At 40.6% G+C, this 19,158-nt stretch overlaps 1 protein-coding gene across 5 annotated transcripts in view; it reads right to left on the bottom strand.

Annotated features, from left to right (window-relative positions):
* PLD1 (phospholipase D1) overlaps positions 1-19,158 on the bottom strand; it is a 170,006-nt gene that overhangs the window by 34,850 nt on the left and 115,998 nt on the right. For all 5 annotated transcript variants that reach the window (XM_029939878.1, XM_029939877.1, XM_029939874.1 and 2 more), the window contains 2 exons: positions 7,070-7,183; positions 4,713-4,762 (listed from right to left, as the gene is read on the bottom strand). In XM_029939878.1, the coding sequence (XP_029795738.1) occupies positions 4,713-4,762; positions 7,070-7,183 (164 nt within the window). The remainder of the gene's footprint in view (positions 1-4,712; positions 4,763-7,069; positions 7,184-19,158) is intronic.

Raw genomic sequence — 19,158 nt, 5'->3', positions numbered from 1 at the left:
GAGGGAGGGGAGAGGGATGCAAAACTTGAGAGACTATTGAATACTGAAAATGAACCGGGGGTTGAAGGGGAAGGGGGAGGGGGGAAAAGAGGTGGTGGTGATGGAGGAGGGCACTTGTGAGGAAGAGCACTGGGTGTTGTATAGAAACCAATTTGACAATAAACTATTTAAAATTTTTTTTAAATAAATAAAAGCTTGTTCTGTTTCCTGCACCTGAGAGTAATGCTATATTAAAAGGGGCCATATGCTGTCCAGGGCCTGGTACTTCAGAAAGTGTTTCTGGTATATTCTCTGTGCTTTCTGTTGTTGCATTTTGGCTGCTCTATCCCACTGGTTAGTCCTCTGCAGAGTTCCTCCTTACTTGGAAGTGGCCAAGGGTTTGGACCTTTAACTAGGTGACTTTGATTTGTTTGTTGATGTAATGCTGGGAGGGAAAAGGGCAGATGGGGAAGTCTGATCCCATAAATAGAGAAATGGAAAGGAAAGTGATCTCATAAAGAGAGAAAAGGAAAAAATAAATAGTCAAAAAACTATAAGGCTGATTCCCAAAAAAAAAGAAACAAAAAAGGCAGAAGAAAAAAGAAGGAAAAAGAATAAAAAGGTTGATTCCAAAAAGAGAAAGAAAAGGAAATGACAAAAAAAAAAAAAAAGTAAGGAACTATGAGTCTGACTCCAAAAGAAAAAAAGAAGGATGAAAAAGAGGAAAAAAAAGAGTTTACTCTTCTGCCTGAGGATGGTGGCCATGCTGGTCTGGGGGGAGGCCAGCTGTGCTGGCTCTGAGTCAGTCTTACCCCAGTAAATAAGCAGTTGCCAGGCATGGAGGGACAGGATTTGGTATATGTAGGTCCCGCCTCCACTGGGGGCTGCTGTATTGCTCTCCAAGATCCCGCCATGTTGGTGTGTAGGGAAAAATGGCACCACCCCAAGTTTTCATCTTTAGATCAGGTATCTCAATCCCCTTTCTCCAGGCAACCCTCACAAGACAGCGAGGGCAGTCTGCTCACCCTGCGCCACAACTTTCCTGCATTTACTCTTTGGCATATAGCTTGGATTCAAAACCCAAAGTCTTAAATGATGCAGCACAGCACTCCTCCAGGGTAAAGCCTCTCGACCCTGCTGATGGAAGGCCTTTGGCTGGCAGCTACAGGGTCTTTTGTCTTTGGGGAAGCAATTAACCCTCTTCCAAAAGCACATAGGAGATCACCACACCGTGTTATACACTCCGGGGTCAGATGCCTCCTCCCCAGCAGCACTTGCCACAGCTCCACTCCAGAGAAAGTCACACACTTCCAAACCTCAGAGTTTGAGTTCCAAAAGCTGTTTGGAAGAAAAGAACTGGGACACTCAGTACTTCTTGCTCCCTCATCTGTGGTCCAGAGAGGTTTTCCTCTTATGCTAACTCGATGCTGCACTCTCTCAACACCTCTCTCTCCCATTTGTCTCTCCATGGAATGGGTTACCTCCCCTCCATGGCGCTGATGTTTATTTCTCCCCCAATTCACAGCCACGGTCTTCATACATGCCAGGCTGTCTCCCTCCAACTGTGGCGATCCTTCCACCACTCTGCAGATCAATTCCCCTGGTGTTCCAAGCAATCTGACCTCAATACAGCTATTTGGAGGGAGGAGGAAAGCCCAGTGTCCCCCTACCCTACCTCTCCGCCATCTTAACTTCTGCCTCTCCTTCATTTTCAAGGATGTTTTGCTGGACACAGAATTCTTCATTGATAATCTTTTCTTTCAGCATATTGAATGTATCATCACAGTGCATTCAGAACACCATGGTTTCTGATCAGAAACTGCCTATTAATCCCATGGAGGATGCCTTGTATTTGATGATTTCCTTCTCTCTTGCCACTTTCAAACTTCTCTTTTTGTCTTTGTATAGTTTGATTATGCTGTATTTTGTTATGAAGTGCTTTATCCTTGTTGAATTTTGTTGAGCTTTGATGTTAGATTCATATTATCCATCACATTTGGGAAGTTTTCAGTCATTATTTCTTTATATGTTTTATCTACACTTTTCTCTCTTCTTTTGGGACTCCCATTATGTGTATGCTGGTATGTCTGATAGCATTTTACAGGTCTCCAAGGTTCTGCTTATTTGTCTGTGTTCTTTTTTCCTTCCTATTCCTCAGGTTATATAATTTCAATTGATCTGTTTTCAAGTTTGTTGATTTTTCTGACTACTCCTTTCTGCTACTGAATCCCTCTAACAAACATTTCATTTCACTTATTATACTTTTCAACACCACAATTTATATCTGGTTTTTTTTTTTTTAAAGAACTTTTATGGAAAGTTTTTATTTTAAAAAAATCCCTATTTGGGGAGTTATTGTTTTTAAATTTTTTTTAGTTTATTTGTTTTTGAGAGAGAGAGAGAGTGAGAGAGAGAGAGAGAGAGGGAGGGAGGGAGAGAACAAACACAAGGATGGAAGGGGCAGAGAAAGAGAGAGACAAAATCTGAAGAAGGCTCCAGGCTCTGAACGGTCAGCACAGAGCTCGATGTGGGACTTGAACTCACAAACTGAGATCATGACCTAAGCCAAAGTCAGATATGGACACTTAAGCAACTGAGCCACCCAGGCACCCCAGGGAGATTTTTTTTTTTATAGTTCTCTTTAGTTCTTCGGGTATTATTTCCTCTAGTTCTTTGAACATAGTTAATTAGGTGTTTTAAAGTCTTTTAAACTGTCAGATAGGTCAAATTATGACAATTCTCTGAGAAGCTTCAAACCCATGCCTCCTTCTGGAAGCTGATAGGCTGCCAGTTTTCACAGTGATGAGGAGGTGATGTTCAAGGAAGGCTACTGTGGAACTAAAGAGAGAATGATGGGGAGAGAGCAAATGAAAGTGCTACAAAGCTTGCTGCTTTCACCAGCTGTGCGTTGTATTTCTTGAATAAATACTCCTCAGAGAGTTGCAAGCCTTTGGTTAATTTCTAGAGTTCCAAAAAAGTTGATTTTGGTGTGCCTAGGTGGCTCAGTCAGTTGACCATCTGAATCTTGATTTTGGCTTGGTTCATGATCACAGGGTCATGGGATAGAGGCCCATGTAAGCTGTGCTGAGCATGGAGCCTGCTTGGGATTCTCTCTGTCTCACCCTCTGCCCCGCTTGCACTCTCCCTCATTCTCTCTCTCTCAAGAAAAGTTCATTTTGGCAATTTCTGTCAGTATTTTTGTTGCTTTAAGGAGGGGATTCTTGGAGATCCTTACCCTGCCATTCCTGTTGAAGTCCAATTCCTTATTTGTAAGTGAAAAATAGACGCATACAGAAGGACTAAATATTTTCTTCCCTACATTCTGATACATCACCCAATGCACTCCATTTAGGAGGCTACCAATGTAAATAAAATCTTCAAAAACCTCAGTTGAGGTTTGTAGCATACGTGAAGGCCTGAAGACAAGGCCTCATATAACTGTGATTTCTCAGCATGACTTTTCCAAACCTTGTGGCAGCTCCATTGTCCAGGTCAGCTGCTAGAACCTCTCAGGATTCTCTGATACTCCCCTCACTTTCCTATTCCCACACTTTCTCAAGTCTTCTTTCCCAGTTGAACTCATACATAATCCTTTTTTCCTTTGCCAGTGTGCCTTTATTTCGTGCCTGCCACCAGTCTCTACTTTTTTTTTCTTTTTTTTTTTTTTTACTAACAGTAAGTGAATCTTTGCATAATAACATTGCTTTGATAGGGTCACTCCAGGGAGCAGAGCCTTTCACCAACCTTATCTTGTCTTCTTCAGGATAAAATCTACTTTTTAATGTGGCCCTTCAAGTTTTCACAATCTGTATCCCATCCTAACTGGGGTCAGACAATTTGGGTTCTGACTTCAGCTAGGTTCTTGTGGAAGTTCCTGTACCTACTGTACAAGATGTAGGACATTATCGAGGACCTACTGTGTGCTACACTTAGCATCAGGAGATACAGACAAGTAAACCCATAGTTACAATATGGGTAGCTGGAAGTTTAAAGAAGGGCCCAGTAAGAAGATATCTAGGGCGCCTGGGTGACTCCATCAGTTAAGCATCTGACTCTTGATTTCAGCTCCGATCATGATCTCATGGTAGTGAGATTGAGCCCCACGTTGGTACCTGAGAAAGTGCCTGCCTTTGGAAAAGTGAAGAACTGCAGAAGTGAAAGGTATTACTGGGGCTTTTTTTCCTGATTTATTTACCTCTAGTACAATACCTGCAAAGGATTAGTCTAGTGTATGGTGGCCAAATACAATAAATAAAATCGGCTTTCTTCTCTAAATATAAGACAGTGTTGTGACAACCCTGGGACCTCTGAGTAACAGGAGGCCACATGAATAGCTGTTGACCTTATAGCATCTGTGTCCTCAGCTTTAAAGCAGAAATGACACATGTCTTGCTTCCATCCCAGGACTGTGGTGAAGGATCGTAGGAGAAGACACAGCAGGGTCCTTGTGAAGTGCCTTACAAACCCCACTCACTATCAACATAACTATTATAAAAAATAAAAATAAATAATGAAAATACTCTTATTTTTCATTACCTGTGCATCTGAAGTTGTGATGTCTTTATTTGAATATTTCTCTAGGCAATCTAATGAGAATAAGTGATTGACCTCAGCTGAGCATTCTGTGGACTACCACTTGTGAAAAGAGTTTCACAGTCACACTATGAAAACATTAATGATTACGGATATGTCACCAAAGACAACTGTGGAGGAAAATAAAAGCTGTTACTTACGTGTTGCTTTTAACTGCCCAAGGATGGAATTTTCTCCTCTGCACATGGTTCTGAACACATGGAAAAAAAGAAATAATTACAGAGGTTCCAAAGGAACTGTTCCCAATTGCGATATCTATGAAGGATGGTCCTAACTTCCAAGTAACAACAGAACAAGTGCTTTTATGAGAAGATGCTACATGGACTTTTAAGAAGTTAAAAAAACACCTGGATATCACTTTTGTAATGGAACTGATGGGACAGGTAGTTTAGAGGTAGGTAAATGGAAATGTCATAAAATTGACATTAGATTTCAGAAAGAGATGCTATTTTAAAAAGATGGGCTATGAATGAACTTTCTCTCTTAGAAAATCTGGTGACAGCTAAGATAAATTTAAAATAACTCAAGAGATGAGAACACTTACAGGCTCACGTTACTTTTAGAGGTAAAAAGGGCAGAATAATTTCTGAGTTAAAGAAACTACACACGTTGGCTGTTTCTATAAAGTTGGCAAATGCCTTGGAAGTGAAAAATATAGTTCCAGATAACTGACTCTACTAATGATTTTGTTTCTCAGAACTCTGATAATAGTTAGTGAATTATAAGAGTGGCAAAACAAAAAATTCTATGCTCTATCTGCTTCCCTGTAAAAGTAATTAAAAATATAGTTATCCCTGGGAAACACTGATATTCTTAAAGATGATGCCAGCAAATAGAGATGTTTTTGCATAGTAAAAGGTTAGAGTTTTAGCTGCTGAACAAAAGCCAAGAGTGTTATTTCATTCAGCTGGTTCAAACCCAAGAAAATAGTCATAGAAAATAATTACAATTGACAATATTCCAAAAATAATATTAGAATGGCAAATGAAGTGGATAAAATCCAATTAAACATTATGTCAGTGCCTTAAATACTTGAAAAGCTTTGTTTGTCATGTTATAAATCAGATAATATTAGAAATGGGCAAATCTTCAATCAAAGCGTATAGCCCAAAGCATAGTTAAAGTTCCATCATACTGTAACCAGGCAAAACTACCCCAGAAGAAGCAAAAAATCTTTACTTGAAATACTGGTTAATAGAAATACCTCAGTCAGTAAGAAACAAGAGGATTGAAAAAAAAAGATCATCACAATGGTGCCCACAAACTGTGCCTGGAGGACCCTCAGATCCTGCAGGGGGTACCGTGGGGGTGAGAGCAGAAGGCATGGGAGCCCCTACCCCTAATTTGACCAAGCTCTTGCAACCTTATCTGCTTTACACACTGGGGGTTCTGGGCCAGGCCTCACTGGCCCCTCCCTCACAAAAGGGTTTGATTAGAACGGTGGGAAATTACAGGTGGTTCTGAAGTACAAGGGATATTAAAAGAAAACATCTAGGTTCCTGTCCTTGCTTTGACTTCTTACAAATGCCATGCTTAGCAGGGTTCTTTTGTATCTTAGGCCCCAGACCTTGTACCTGGGCGCTGGGATTCATGCCCAGGCTTGTTCACTTACCTCTTCATTCCCATTCTCTTTTCCAGCTCTGTGACCCAGACAGAATGTGAGGGGTGCCTTCCCATCACTTTCTACACTACCTCTCTGTCCGTTCACCAGACATACCTCTTAACCCTCTCCATAATGCTCTACTGGGCAAGACTAACGCTTCCCAGGACTTTTTAAAGTGAATATGGCAATTCTGCTTTTTAGAATATTGAGAACAGGATTTAATACTTTCCTTAAAATTTTAACAAAGATGGGGTAGAGAAAATAGAATGAAAATTCCAGAAGATAGGAGAGAACCTTCATACTTATTTTCTGGCAAAGGCTACCATTTCACCTTGGTGAAAAATTTGCTACCTAGAAATCATAAACAAACACATGGTAATTTAATTTTTTTCTTCAAATAATATGGGAAGCTCAATAATTATGTGGTGGCTTAAAGATAATTTTTAAATCAATCTTGTACATAAGTCTATACATATATATAATAAATACATACATACACATATATGTGTACATATATATACACACACATAAATGTGTATATAGTGTATATATGTATATAATATGTATATATGTGTGTATTATATATAAAGTCTTTGTCTCCATTTACAAGATCTATGTATACGCATGTCTTGCTTATAAGCAATGAATATAAAAGACAGCTTTATATTTTAGTTCTTTTTATATTCGCCATGTGTTCCAGGCCTACCATTTGTGATTTTAGGCCCTATTTGAATGTTATCAACTAGTAAACAGGCCAAGAGTGACAAGTAAAATAAAGCGTTCATCTGTTCAACACTCCCTGAATAGATGTGGAGAAACATTTCCATTCCTTTCACCAGCTTACATGCGTGACTGATAGAAAGCTGAAAACAGACGACTTTAGAACTTTGGCACCTGTAGTTGAAGTGCATTATTGCCTGCAGAGCATTTCCTCCACCCGTTGAAATGTCTCCTTCAAATCCTGGCAGCAGTGGTATCACAATATACACCCGGTATCTCTGGCTTTCCCTACAAAAGTCAGATGCAGAGTGATTCACCAAAAAATGATATGGTAGGCAGTCCACATGGTTTTAGAGATTGACCTACTGGCTTCCTACATACATTCTATCACATTTCAGGGCTTGGAAGGTGCTGTTGGATTGGACCCAGAAGCTGTCATCCAGGTAACAGTTCATAACAACCTAAAAAAATCAGCTGAACTTGGCAGTTGAGTGGGAAGTCTACACTTTCTACAGCATAATTCTTCCTAGGACAACATCCACTGTAAGCAATCCATGCTTGGACCCATGGAAGGTGGGGAGCGGGTTATAACTAAGTTTTGGAAAAGATATCATAGTAATAGTTTCATGTATAACAAGTTGTATCATCATTGTTTAGAAACTCTCATTCAGTTCTGAAAATTGGTTCCGCTGCAAAATGTTATCCTGGGCCCTTTAAGAAATCTGAGTGATGATTTTTAAATCCTCTGCATATATAACTCATCATGTCTTGGTCCACTGTTCCAATTGATTGAGGCCAGCCTTTGACAGAAAAGTCTTCGAGTAGCTTTTGCTACCCCATAATGTAACAAATAAAAGAAGGAAGTGGGGCTACTTACTTAGATCTCCATTCAGAAAGTAAAAAAATTGGAGAATCACATCCAAATAGGTATCACTATTTGGAGACAGAGCTGGTAAAGTCCTTGCCTCCATTTCTGGGATACAGAGGAAGAAGTGGGAGCTGGAAAGGACTGTGGTATCTATTGTGGTCGAGAAATCTTGTCCATAGATCTGAGAGATTCATATTCACACAAAGATGCTATTTAAACTTTTCTTAATACTTAATTTTTAGGGTTCATTTTCTTCAAAGCAACTACATTTTTCTTTCATGTGAATATTACTACTACTCTGTGAGGGGTCAGATTTCATTACAATGTCTCCAAACACCAATGTATGTATCAGGGCTGGCGGAAGGTGAAGTTCAGGGCAGGAGTGACAGTCAAGCACAATGGGGTCTGTGGCCCGGGAGCCTAACCTCAGCTCTCAGGACCAAGGCATCTGAAGTAAATTGTTGCAATGGCATGGATTAATCACTAGATGGCAAACATAGTTTGAGATGGAAAAAATGAATTTCAAAGAAGGCAAACTCCTCAAGTTCTCTGCCTGATAAGGTAAGAGGGTCACAGCCTTAAATGGTAAATGAGATAGTGTGAAAGAACAGAAAAAATGCCTAAGCTATTTCCCCATCACCAGTATTTAAAAGTCCAAATGAGTTAAACCAGACACTTAAAAACTGACACTACCTGGCCTCAGCTGCCTTTCCAGAATTGCCTTCCAGAGGATCCTGCCGGACCCACTGTCTGGTGCCAGACCACTGCTCTTTGCTCCGAGGTGTACCTCCCTTCTAAGGACGGTTGGCTAATCTGCTCTGAGTCTGGAATACCTTTCCTGCCCGCAGAATTCCACTTCTCGCTCCAAGGCAGCTAAAAGGCACCTTCCTCGGCCAAGTCATCCTGAATCTTCCAGTCGAAGCTGGTTTGCTCCTGCCTCTGAACTCCCAAGGCACACTGCACAGATGTCTATTCGGCACCCGTTTTGCTTTACACAACAGTGACACACACATCTGCTGCCTAGGCTACATGATAAGCTCTTTGGAAACAAGGGACATATGTCCACATATCTGCCTATTTTGGGCAGTGCCCCACAGAGGACCCTTGCACATGTTATGCACTTGAACTATCTGCTTTGGGAGAATGGGGTTGGGTAGGAAGAATGTTTCTGGGAAGCCTCGGGCAGAGAAGAGATCACGCTGCAAAGCTTACATTAAGTTTCTCTTTAAATTACATGTTATTTGAATTTTTATCATGCTAAAAATATCTAACACAAAATTTGCCATTTTAACCATTTTTAAGTATACCGTACAGTGATATTAGTTATATTCACATGTTGTGTGACCATCATGATTCTATTTCTAAAACTTTGTCATGTGTCATGACCCTAAACAGAAACTGTGATTGTTTAGCAATAACTCCCACATTTCCCCTCCCTGGAAACCCCTGGTAATCTCCAATCTACTTTCTGTCTCTATGAATTTGCCATTCTAGATGTTCCCTCTAGATGGAATCATACAATATCTGTCCTTTTGTGGATGACTTATTTCACTTAGCATAACATCCTCAAGATTCGTCCATGTGTCAGAATTTCCTTCCTTCTTGTGGCTGAATAACATTGCACCATATATATAATGCACGTGTTCTTTATCCAGGCATCTGTTGACGGGCACCGGGGCTGTTTCCACCTTTAGGCTATTGTGAATTACGTGGCAGTGAACAATGGTATATAGATCTCAGTCGCTGGTTTCAGTTCTTCTGGGATATGCTCAGGAATGGCATTGCAGGATCATGCAGTTATTTTATGTTTAATTTTTTGAGGAATATTCAAATAAATTATATTTTCTACTGGGTAATACATGCTTATAGTAAAAAATAGAAGAGGTAGATTATATGATGGAAAAAAATTCTCTTTCTCTCCATTGTCCCCAGATGCTGTTTCCCCTCCCTGAGGGGCAACTCTTATTACCTTCCATGTTCTTTCAGAAATAGTCTACGGATTAATAGGCACATATATGTATTTTTCTTCTACGTAAATGCTAGAATACTATATACACTTTTATGACTGTTATTTTCATTTATGTATCTGTACATAGAGATTTATCCATTTAAAAATTATTTAATGTTTATTTATGAGAGAGACAGACAGAGCATGAGCTTTGGAGGGCAGAGAGAGAGAGAGAGGGAGACACAGAATTCAAAGCAGGCTCTAGGCTCTGAGCTGTCAGCACAGAGCCCGACACGGGGTTTGAGCTCATGAACTATGAGATCATGACTTGAGCCAATGTTAGAGGCTTAACCAACTGAACCACCCAAGTGCCCCTCCCTGTCCGTTTTTAATAATAGTGATACAGTATTCCCCATACATCTTTACCATAATATCTAAGGCACTTCTCTATTGATGAGCATTTAAATTGTTTCTAAGTTTTTACTATTCTAGTATGTATTTTGCTATGTCTGCTGACCCACATAAGTCATGAATACCACTGAGGAGTGGTATTATTGGTCTTGAACACCAAGGGTTTGTGATTCTGTTTGTAAACATCGTTCCCTTCTATCATTGTGTTTTATAAAGGTAGCGGTGACCTCAAAACGGAGATCTCTTATCACATCCATATCAAATGGAGATCACAGTAAGATAATGAGAAATGTCCTATCAAAATGTTTTATCTTCAGGGGCGCCTGGGTGGCTCAGTCAGTTAAGTGTCTCACTTTGGCCATGATCTCATGGCTTGTGAGTTCAAGCCCGCATCGTGCTCTGTGCTGACAGCTCGGAGCCTGGAGCCTGCTTCAGATTCATTCATTCTCTCTCTCTGTCTCTCTGCCCCTCCCTTACTCATACTCTGTCTCTCTCAAGAATAAATAAACATTAAAAATTTTTTAAAAAATCTTTTATCTTCAGATAAAATATTCTTGCAAATTTAGTTTTAGGAATCAGAATGTTCACATTTTCTTTTTCTCGGGACTCTATTAGCTCCATATCAGGATCTTTGCCATTTTCTAATGCAGTAGTTCTTGAATTTCCTGAATGATGAACATTTTAAACTGTGTTCTGCAAGTTAACAGAAATGACTTAGATTTTTCACTGCTATAGAAAAAGGGGCTCTTGAATTTCAAACCATAAAATCGTGGGTGAGTTTAAGCCAATGAAGAGAAATAATCTACTCGATATTATGTCGAATCTCCTTCCTGGATGCAGTCCCCAGAAGACAATAGTTCTCAGCTGCCAGGAAAACACTGCATCCTCATAACGTCTGGGTGGTGCAAAGGACTGCAAGAACCTGTGCCCCTTATGGGCAGGATTATTTATGATCATAAATAATCTTAAAAACAAGGTGAGAGCTAGTGGGCTCCAAGCCATCATGTATGAAGCAATCATTTCATCCACTGCAGTTCAGAACTATTTTATAAAACTGCATTCTCAGACTTTTGGTTAAAATAAGTTTTCTTTCAAAACTCACCAACTCTTATAGCAGTCCTGTGTATAATATCTAAAAATTGGAAATCAATGTCCAATAAAGGGGGGTGGTTAACTAAATTATGTTACAGCCACTCTAAGACTGAACATTTTGCAGCTACTAAAAATGACCATTATCATGACTAGCAAAATACTGCCAGGTACTGTGTTAAAATGGCCCTAAGCCAAAGTTACAATTACAAGACCATTACAGATGTGGCTGCTGATACTATGAAATAGGAAGATGTGGATGACTCTGTGACGAAAGCATGGGAACAGCCTGGAAATAAGAAAGTACGTGTGGTCTGCTCTGGCCTTGGGTTGTGACAAAGCTTGGGCTGTTTCTCTCTTCAGTTAAAAGCACAGCGGAAATATTACTTCTGATGAGATTTTCAACATTGCCTGACAGATGCGGCACCGTGATCGTTAGCCAGAGAACTCTCTGGGACCATTAAGGAGATTCTGGGGACCGCCCAGTCTGTGTGCTGCAATGTTGATGGCCGCCACCCTCATGACATCATAGATGACATCAATAGTGGTGCAGTGGAATGCCCAGCTAGTTAAGAACTACAAAGGAAAATATTCTAATAAAGGATCATTTTGACAACCAAAAAAAAAAAAAAAAAAAAGAAGAAAGAAATAGGAAGTAACTTGTCCCTTAAATGCATGACCTTCCTCCACCCTGTGACTGGAGATCTGAAGCAGGCATTGCCCCTAAGATGGCACTCTCACAGAGGAAACAGGACACAAGATACCGACTTCTATTGACCGGGTAGAGATCCTTTGAGCTCAGCCAAGAGTATAAAGAAATAAGAGTGAGACTCTGCACAGGGGTCCTGTCCTTCACCCTCAAGCAGAATTCCAGGAAGAATAGGGTAGACCCCATCACCTTGCAAAAGGATAGGGGAGCCATGAGGATCTGAGGGTGAGATAATCTTGCTTCTCAGGGAGCCCCAGAGAAAGGTCCACCAGCTCACATGATGTGGCAGCAACAAAGGAGAAGCAGAGGAAAGGCAGGTCTGAATGGAGAAGATGTAGGCCCCTAGGTCACAGGAAGCAGACTCCAGAACGGGCCCAAGACACACCCATACGGAGGGCTGGAAGTCTCTTCCCAAAGATCTAGGGCTCTTACCATCCATACCAAGGACAGGGTGTGTCGGGGAGGGAAGGGGGGAGAGGAGAGGCCAGGTAACACCTGACGGATGGCGTACAGAGCAGAAATAGCAAGAAATTGCTGAGTTTGTCCACATTTATCAGTATGTGACTAAACTAAATTTCCTTCTATTGTGTGGAATGGAATTTGAAACTGAAATTCAAGTGATCTATAGAAAAAGGAAATAAATTACAACTCAACAGAAAATATATGTATATTAACATAAACAAAAAGAAAATAAGGATGTAAAAAGTGAGTTTTTAGGGTGGTGAGAGTGAGACCTTTAATATTTTCCATTTTTATGACTGCTGTAATGTTGCCTCCACCTTTAAAATCATAGTGTTAATTCACCATGCATATGGCTTTCCTCTACATTTCCCTCCGTGTTCTTCTCTCAGGAAAAACCCCCTCCTCCTTCACTCCACTTCCCTCCTCATCACGGGGGGCCGTGGGGAGAAGTGGGGCTGCCTGCCACGGGGTGGCAGGACCTGTAAGAAAGCCCCCAAGGGGCTCCTCATGCTTCTCCAATGATGAGATGCTTTGTTTTTTCTGAGACTTTGGAATTTATAGATCGTATCGCCCTGCTATAAACTTCAAGAGCTGGTATAAATCTTATCATTGTAGATTTTGCAGCCGTGAATGCTGCCAAGACTAAGGACTGTGCTTGGGGCGTAGTATTTTCATGGAGAGAACATGATACCATTGTGGCACTGGTTATATGACGATTGGATCTGTAGCCTTCTCCATGGTTTGGGACATAACCCATTATATTGCGTGTTGTGCCCTTTCCAGGCTTTAGCTTTCTTACCTGTAAATGAGGGAGGTAACTAAAATCGTTGCTGGTCCACAAGAAATGCTGGCCGTATGTGGCAGTGACTTTGCATATTACATGTGTAACTTTATAAATTATGGCATAATGCACATTGTGCACACACACATATATATAAAATTATTGTCATTGCTTATCTTTTGGAAACACAAGCTTTTAAATGTAAGGACGTTGAAGGTTAGCCTAGCATGTCTAAGACTTCACTCTCGACTTGATAAACTTTGTCAGGCAGATCCCTCAGCTACACTCCAAAATGACTGCTGACCTCTGCCCTGTGCTAATCTTACCATCTCTCTACCTTCTTCTGAGACTGCCATCTATATAATTCATGGAATCCATGATCCATGAGTAAAATGATCGAAATGAAACGTTCTCCTGCCACCATCTCCTGTCATCTCTGCTCCAGTGTGACCTCTCCTTCCGGTATTTTACAAAGCTTGGAGGTTAGCCCACAAGAAAAAAAAATGTGAAACCAGCCAGCAGCATACTGAATCTACATGGTTTTGTTCTTTTTATTATAACCACAGTTTAAATTTCTTTACGACAGTGCTTCTGAAACACACCCAGCGTGGTACACAAATTATAGGATATGGTGATTGTAGGAGGCAAACTTCTCTTTAAGCCAAAGAACTTTTATCTGTCAAGCAATAACTTTAAAAAAAATGTTCGTCTGGTTTATTTTAAAATAAAATTTCTCTCATAGATTTCTGGGAGTTAAATACTAGAACATTTCTGCCTTCCTTGAAATGAGGGAAGCTTTATAGCTGAGTGGTGAAGAGCACAGGCTAAGTTCCTGGAGACCTGGTCTCAGTCTCCGTTCCCCTCATTGGCTGGTTACCTGATTCTCGCAGTTACCTAATCTCCCTGTGCTCTGCTGCCTCCTCCGTAGAACGCATCCCCCTCATAAGGTAGGTGTGTGACCTAAATGAAGCAATGCATACAAAGCACCTCGGAAGTAGAGAGACTCAAAAACTACTTGGTAACATTGCGACTCAATTTACAACCATTAATTTCAATATGAGAGCCTGTACACCTTCAGAGAGTAATAAGGAAACAGTACCTAAAATTTAAGCAAAGTAAAACTGCATTCATGTTATGCTACTGAGGGCCTCATTTTATATCTGGGGGAGGATATTCATTGCATCAATAATGAAGAATCCAAAAATGGATTCCCAGGAGAAGGAAGCTGTCATTTCCTTGGCAGGACACCTCTGGACAATTGTTGAGTAATGTGTCTCTACCTGTCACGGGATGAACAAGTAGCAGAGGTAGAAAACCAAAGTAAGGCTTACATGTCCAGCAGTGGCTACCTAACAGTTTAAAATCAGGCACGTTAAACATCACTTTACTTAAACCATGTCTGTTTCTACCATAAATAGTGCTTCTGAAACAGCTGATTTGAATATTGTGCTTCTATACCGTTGCTCAACTGTGCGGTGAGCTAGCGTATTTCCAGAAAATGAATTTCCTGGAAATAATGTAATAATTTCTTATGTGAATTGATGTGCTCTGGTTTTCAAAGTGCTTGCACATCCATGTGTATGAGCTGGGTAGAACAGGTATTATTTTCTTTGTTAGTGAAAACAACAGAGCATCAGAAAGGTAACCTGATATGCTTGAAAGGTCACAGCGGTGGAGACAACAGAGTTGAAAGGAACCCAAGTCTCTAGACACCTGGTCCCCAAATAATTTCCGATTCTCCAGAGGAACATTCCCCATACCACCTACTCATGGGCAAACTGCAAGCACTATTTGGCACTGCTCTGCAGTTATAGGATACATGAAGAATTTGAACAACTTTCAAAAAATTGTGTATTTTTCAATGTACTTTAAGAATGTATTTCTATATACAATGGAGTATTATATGGCAATGAGAAAGAATGAAATATAGCCATTTGTAGCAAAGTGGATGGACCTTGAAGGTGTCATGCTAAGTGAAATAAGTCAGGCGGAGACGGACAGATACCATATGTTTGCACTCATAGGTCTAACAGGAGAAACCTAACAGAGGACCATGGGAAGGAAGGGGGAAAGAGAGTTGGGGAGAGAGGGGGACACAAATCATGAGAGTTTATTAGATACTGAAAATGAACCGAGGGCTGAAGGGGGAGGGGAAGAAGGTGATGGTCATGGAGGGGGGCACTTGTGGGGAGAAGCACTGGGTGTTATGTGGAAACCAACTTGACAAGAAACTACTATAAAAAAATAAAAAATAAATTTAAAAATTTTAAAAAATTTTTTAAAAAAAGAATGTATTTCTCAGTGTAGTTTAACAAAATGGGAGGCATTAAATCCACTGCCTATTTTCATTGTATGTATCGACTGTGTTGATAAGAGGGCAAAATGCAGCCCCTCACTTCCTGATGGTCAAAGCAGCAGAATTATGCCTGTCAAGTTTCCATAAGCAACACTGTTTCATTTTCAGGAACCATTCATTCAGGGCACATAAAATTTCTACCTGGATCAGTCAGTTCGAGCTCTTTCTCTTGGCTTCTTCAAACATGGTATAAACCAGTTGAACTTAGACTATGGACTATGATTTCTTCTCCCTGATCTCCAGTCAGATTTGAGTTGTTAAAGACAGGCTTCCAGTGGTTGGGAGCCAAGAGAGTTTTACTAATTAGAGCAGACCTTTTGGGTTTGTTTGTTTGTTTGTTTTTTAGTTTTTTTTAAGGTTTTATTTTATTTTTGAGAGACAGAGAAAGACACAGTGTGAAGAGGGGAGGGACAGAGAGAGAGGGAGACACAAAATCCGAAGCAGGCTCCAGGCTCTGAGCTGCCAGCACAGAGCCCGACGCAGGGCTTGAACCCACGACTCTGAGATCATGACCTAAGCCGAAGCCAGCGCTTAACCGACTGAGCCACCCAGGCGCCCCTAGAGCAGACCTTTTGATATCCACAGAGATTCCCAAAGCTACTGTTCACCATGGAATGAACAATGTTCTGAGGCTCTAGGTCACGGATCAGAGCACAAAGACTTTGCAAAATCCTATTTCTACAAAGAATTATGGCTGTTGAGAAGGAATAAGAAGGAAGTGAGGAAAGCAGAGAACTCACTCCAGGGAATTGGTGTTCCCTGGATTCCAGCACTGGCAGAAAAATAAAGTCCCAGCCCAGTTGAGGGAGTTGGCAATTAAAAGACTCTGATCTTTCCAGGGTAGGAGGGACCTGGAAGAGAGCCTGGGTTCCTTGGTCAGGCCTGGCTGAATGCTGACTGTCATTTCCCTCCATCTGCTTTGGGCTTTATTCTCTTCTTTTTCCAACAGCCAAAATTATAGTTGTTGCTAGGCATGTGACCCTGACAGGGAAGCTCTGAGTCTCAGAAGAGTGGGGCACAGAGAAGACAATGAAGGAGGAAAGGGAGTGAACTTGGGCAGATATACCATGGCCCTCAGTGAAAGCGGGGAGCCCCACTGCAGGCAGGCTGCAAGGTGAGCTTTTTAATTCCACCTCTCCATTTTCTAAGAATACAAGCTCACAGACTTGAAATTATTAAATGAAAACATATTCTACAGTTATGATTAACACAGGAGATGAGCAATAATGTGGAGATACAGAGAAGGGTGGAAATGTAAAATATATTTCCAGTATACATTTGTATATCCACGAACAGTTTTATGTGTAACATATATACCTCTGAAATGTGACTGTCAAAGAAAGGGAGACCACTGAGACATCAGAACTAAATAACACACAGTTAATATGTAATTCAATGGACTCATGGCCTGTTTTCTACAAAGGAGGCTTGAAATTGCATCTTTAATGTGCTCTGTGAACTTCCAAGTGTGAGATACAATCTGCAGCAGATGCTCCCCTACAGTGGTCTCTCACCACAGATCCTTATTCCTTTCAAAAGCAGTTCACAGGATCACTGGGAAATATTCAATCGGAAAATATCTTCAAGTTCTTTACAGCCCTGAAACACTATGATTTTAGAAGTCCAGATTTTTAAAGTCAAATTAATATGCTAAAGAAAAATGTTCGTTCAGGCTCCCAAACCCTTTAAAAACAAATCTTGCAGGTACTTATTAATACATGTACTATAGGGAACTAGTAACTTGAATGAGTGAAGCTGAGATTCAGCCCAGTCTCCTTATTAGTTGATTATGGTTACAATATTCATCACTCACTGCTCAGCCCAGTGAGCTCATTTGTCAACTTAATGGATTTCTGTGACTTATTTCAACTTCGTGAAAAAAACTATTTTCTTCTTTTGTCAAATTTGCTTTATAGATAAAGTGGATACTCCTGCATCACTGAAATGCAAGAGTTAACAGAAGAATTTAATTTTGTAAATAAGACATAAATTGACCCACAGAATTGAGAGACCAGGCATGACACAAGAAATCTTGGTGTGTGTGATTATGTTTAACTGTAAACAAGACTATTTTAAGTCATCTCAGAAACAGATCCCATGGTAACTTTCTTGAAAAAAGTATACGAGAAGGCAAAAGATAGAGGTCACCTAAAAAAGCAAAGATCACCATTAATATTTATGGCTATACGTGCTGTTCTAGGTGAGTACTAAGCAATCCTGACTTTGCCCTGGAGTTACCAGTAGACCATTATGAAATATAAGTGCCTGGGCCTGGTTCCAGGAAACTCTGACCCAGCAAGCCTGGATCAAGTCCAGCTCCCTAGATTTTTGTAAAAGTCCAATAGTGATTTTGATGTCTAGTAAAGGGGGAGATCTATTGGATACGTGGCAGGATGTGGTGGGTATTATGATGTGCAGCCTAAATGCCCGCACTGTGGGGTCAAGACACCATCCCCTTCCCACAGAGTGTTGGATGCTGATTACTCACCCACAGTGAAGTCTTTATCCAGGATTTGCCCTCCTTGGTCAAAGGGACCTGCCTCACCCAAGGTCATGTTCATTTCCTCAAGTCAGCCTGTACCTGATGACTGGTCTAATGGGAAGAGGTGACAACAAAAGTCCAACCCACTTATTTCAATGTGTGGCAACCCTGACGGGGTCTTAAATCTACCTGTCAATGAAATGAGGTGATGTGGTGTGGGGGAAGGCACTGGCTTGGAAGTCCAAAGACTTGAGCTCAAAGACATTTTTGCCTATTGCTGCTAGTGGCTTAGTCAAGCCACATCACCTCTTGAATCTTAGTTTTTAACTCTACAAATGGGGAAGCAACAACAATAACAACAACAAGACTATATGATCTACTTTCAGGAGTATTTGTGAAGATTCATAAGTTTATGAATATAAACTATGAATCATATAAAATACTAGTAGTTACTATTATAAAATGTTCTTAGATCTAAAACCCCCTACATATTATGTGAAAAACGAATATTCAAGTATGTGTGATGCTGGAAGTACAGAAATGTTCTAATTCCCAAATGTGTATGTACTTTACATTCTCTACTGCATGTGTTTAATGAATTGAAATAATAAAATGTAATGATACTGTTTGTGTATTCTGCTGCTTCTATACAGAACTAAAATCAGCCACAAAAGGAAGTTGTCTGAGAGCCAAGACAGTTCACTGGGGGAGGAATAGTCTTCTAGACAAATGGCCCTGGAGCAAGTGAATAGCCCCATGCAAAAGAAGAGAGTTGGACCCCTACCTCACACCATATATGAAAAGTAACTCAGAATGAGTCAAAGACCTAAGTGTAAGGGGTAAAACCATAAAATACTGAGAAGAAAAGAGGTGTAAAATCTTCATGGTATTGGGTTAGGCAGTAATTTTGTAGCCCTGTCACCAAAGCAGAATTGATAAAAGAAAAAACGATGAACTAGACTTTATCAAAATGAAAACTTTCTGTGTTTCAAAAGACAGTATTACGAAAGTAAAAAAGAGGGGTGCCTGGGTGGCTCAGTTGGTGAAGCGTCCAACTTCAGCTCAGGTCATCATCTCACGGTTCGTTGAGTTCGAGCCCCATGTCAGGCTCTGTGCTGACAGGTAGCTCAAAGCCTGGAGCCTGCTTCAGATTCTGT

This window comes from Suricata suricatta, chromosome 5, assembly GCF_006229205.1.
Source record: "Suricata suricatta isolate VVHF042 chromosome 5, meerkat_22Aug2017_6uvM2_HiC, whole genome shotgun sequence".
Lineage (NCBI taxonomy): Eukaryota > Metazoa > Chordata > Mammalia > Carnivora > Herpestidae > Suricata > Suricata suricatta.
The sequence above is the reverse complement of the archived record's forward strand: the minus strand, read 5'-3'. Positions and strand labels throughout refer to the sequence as shown.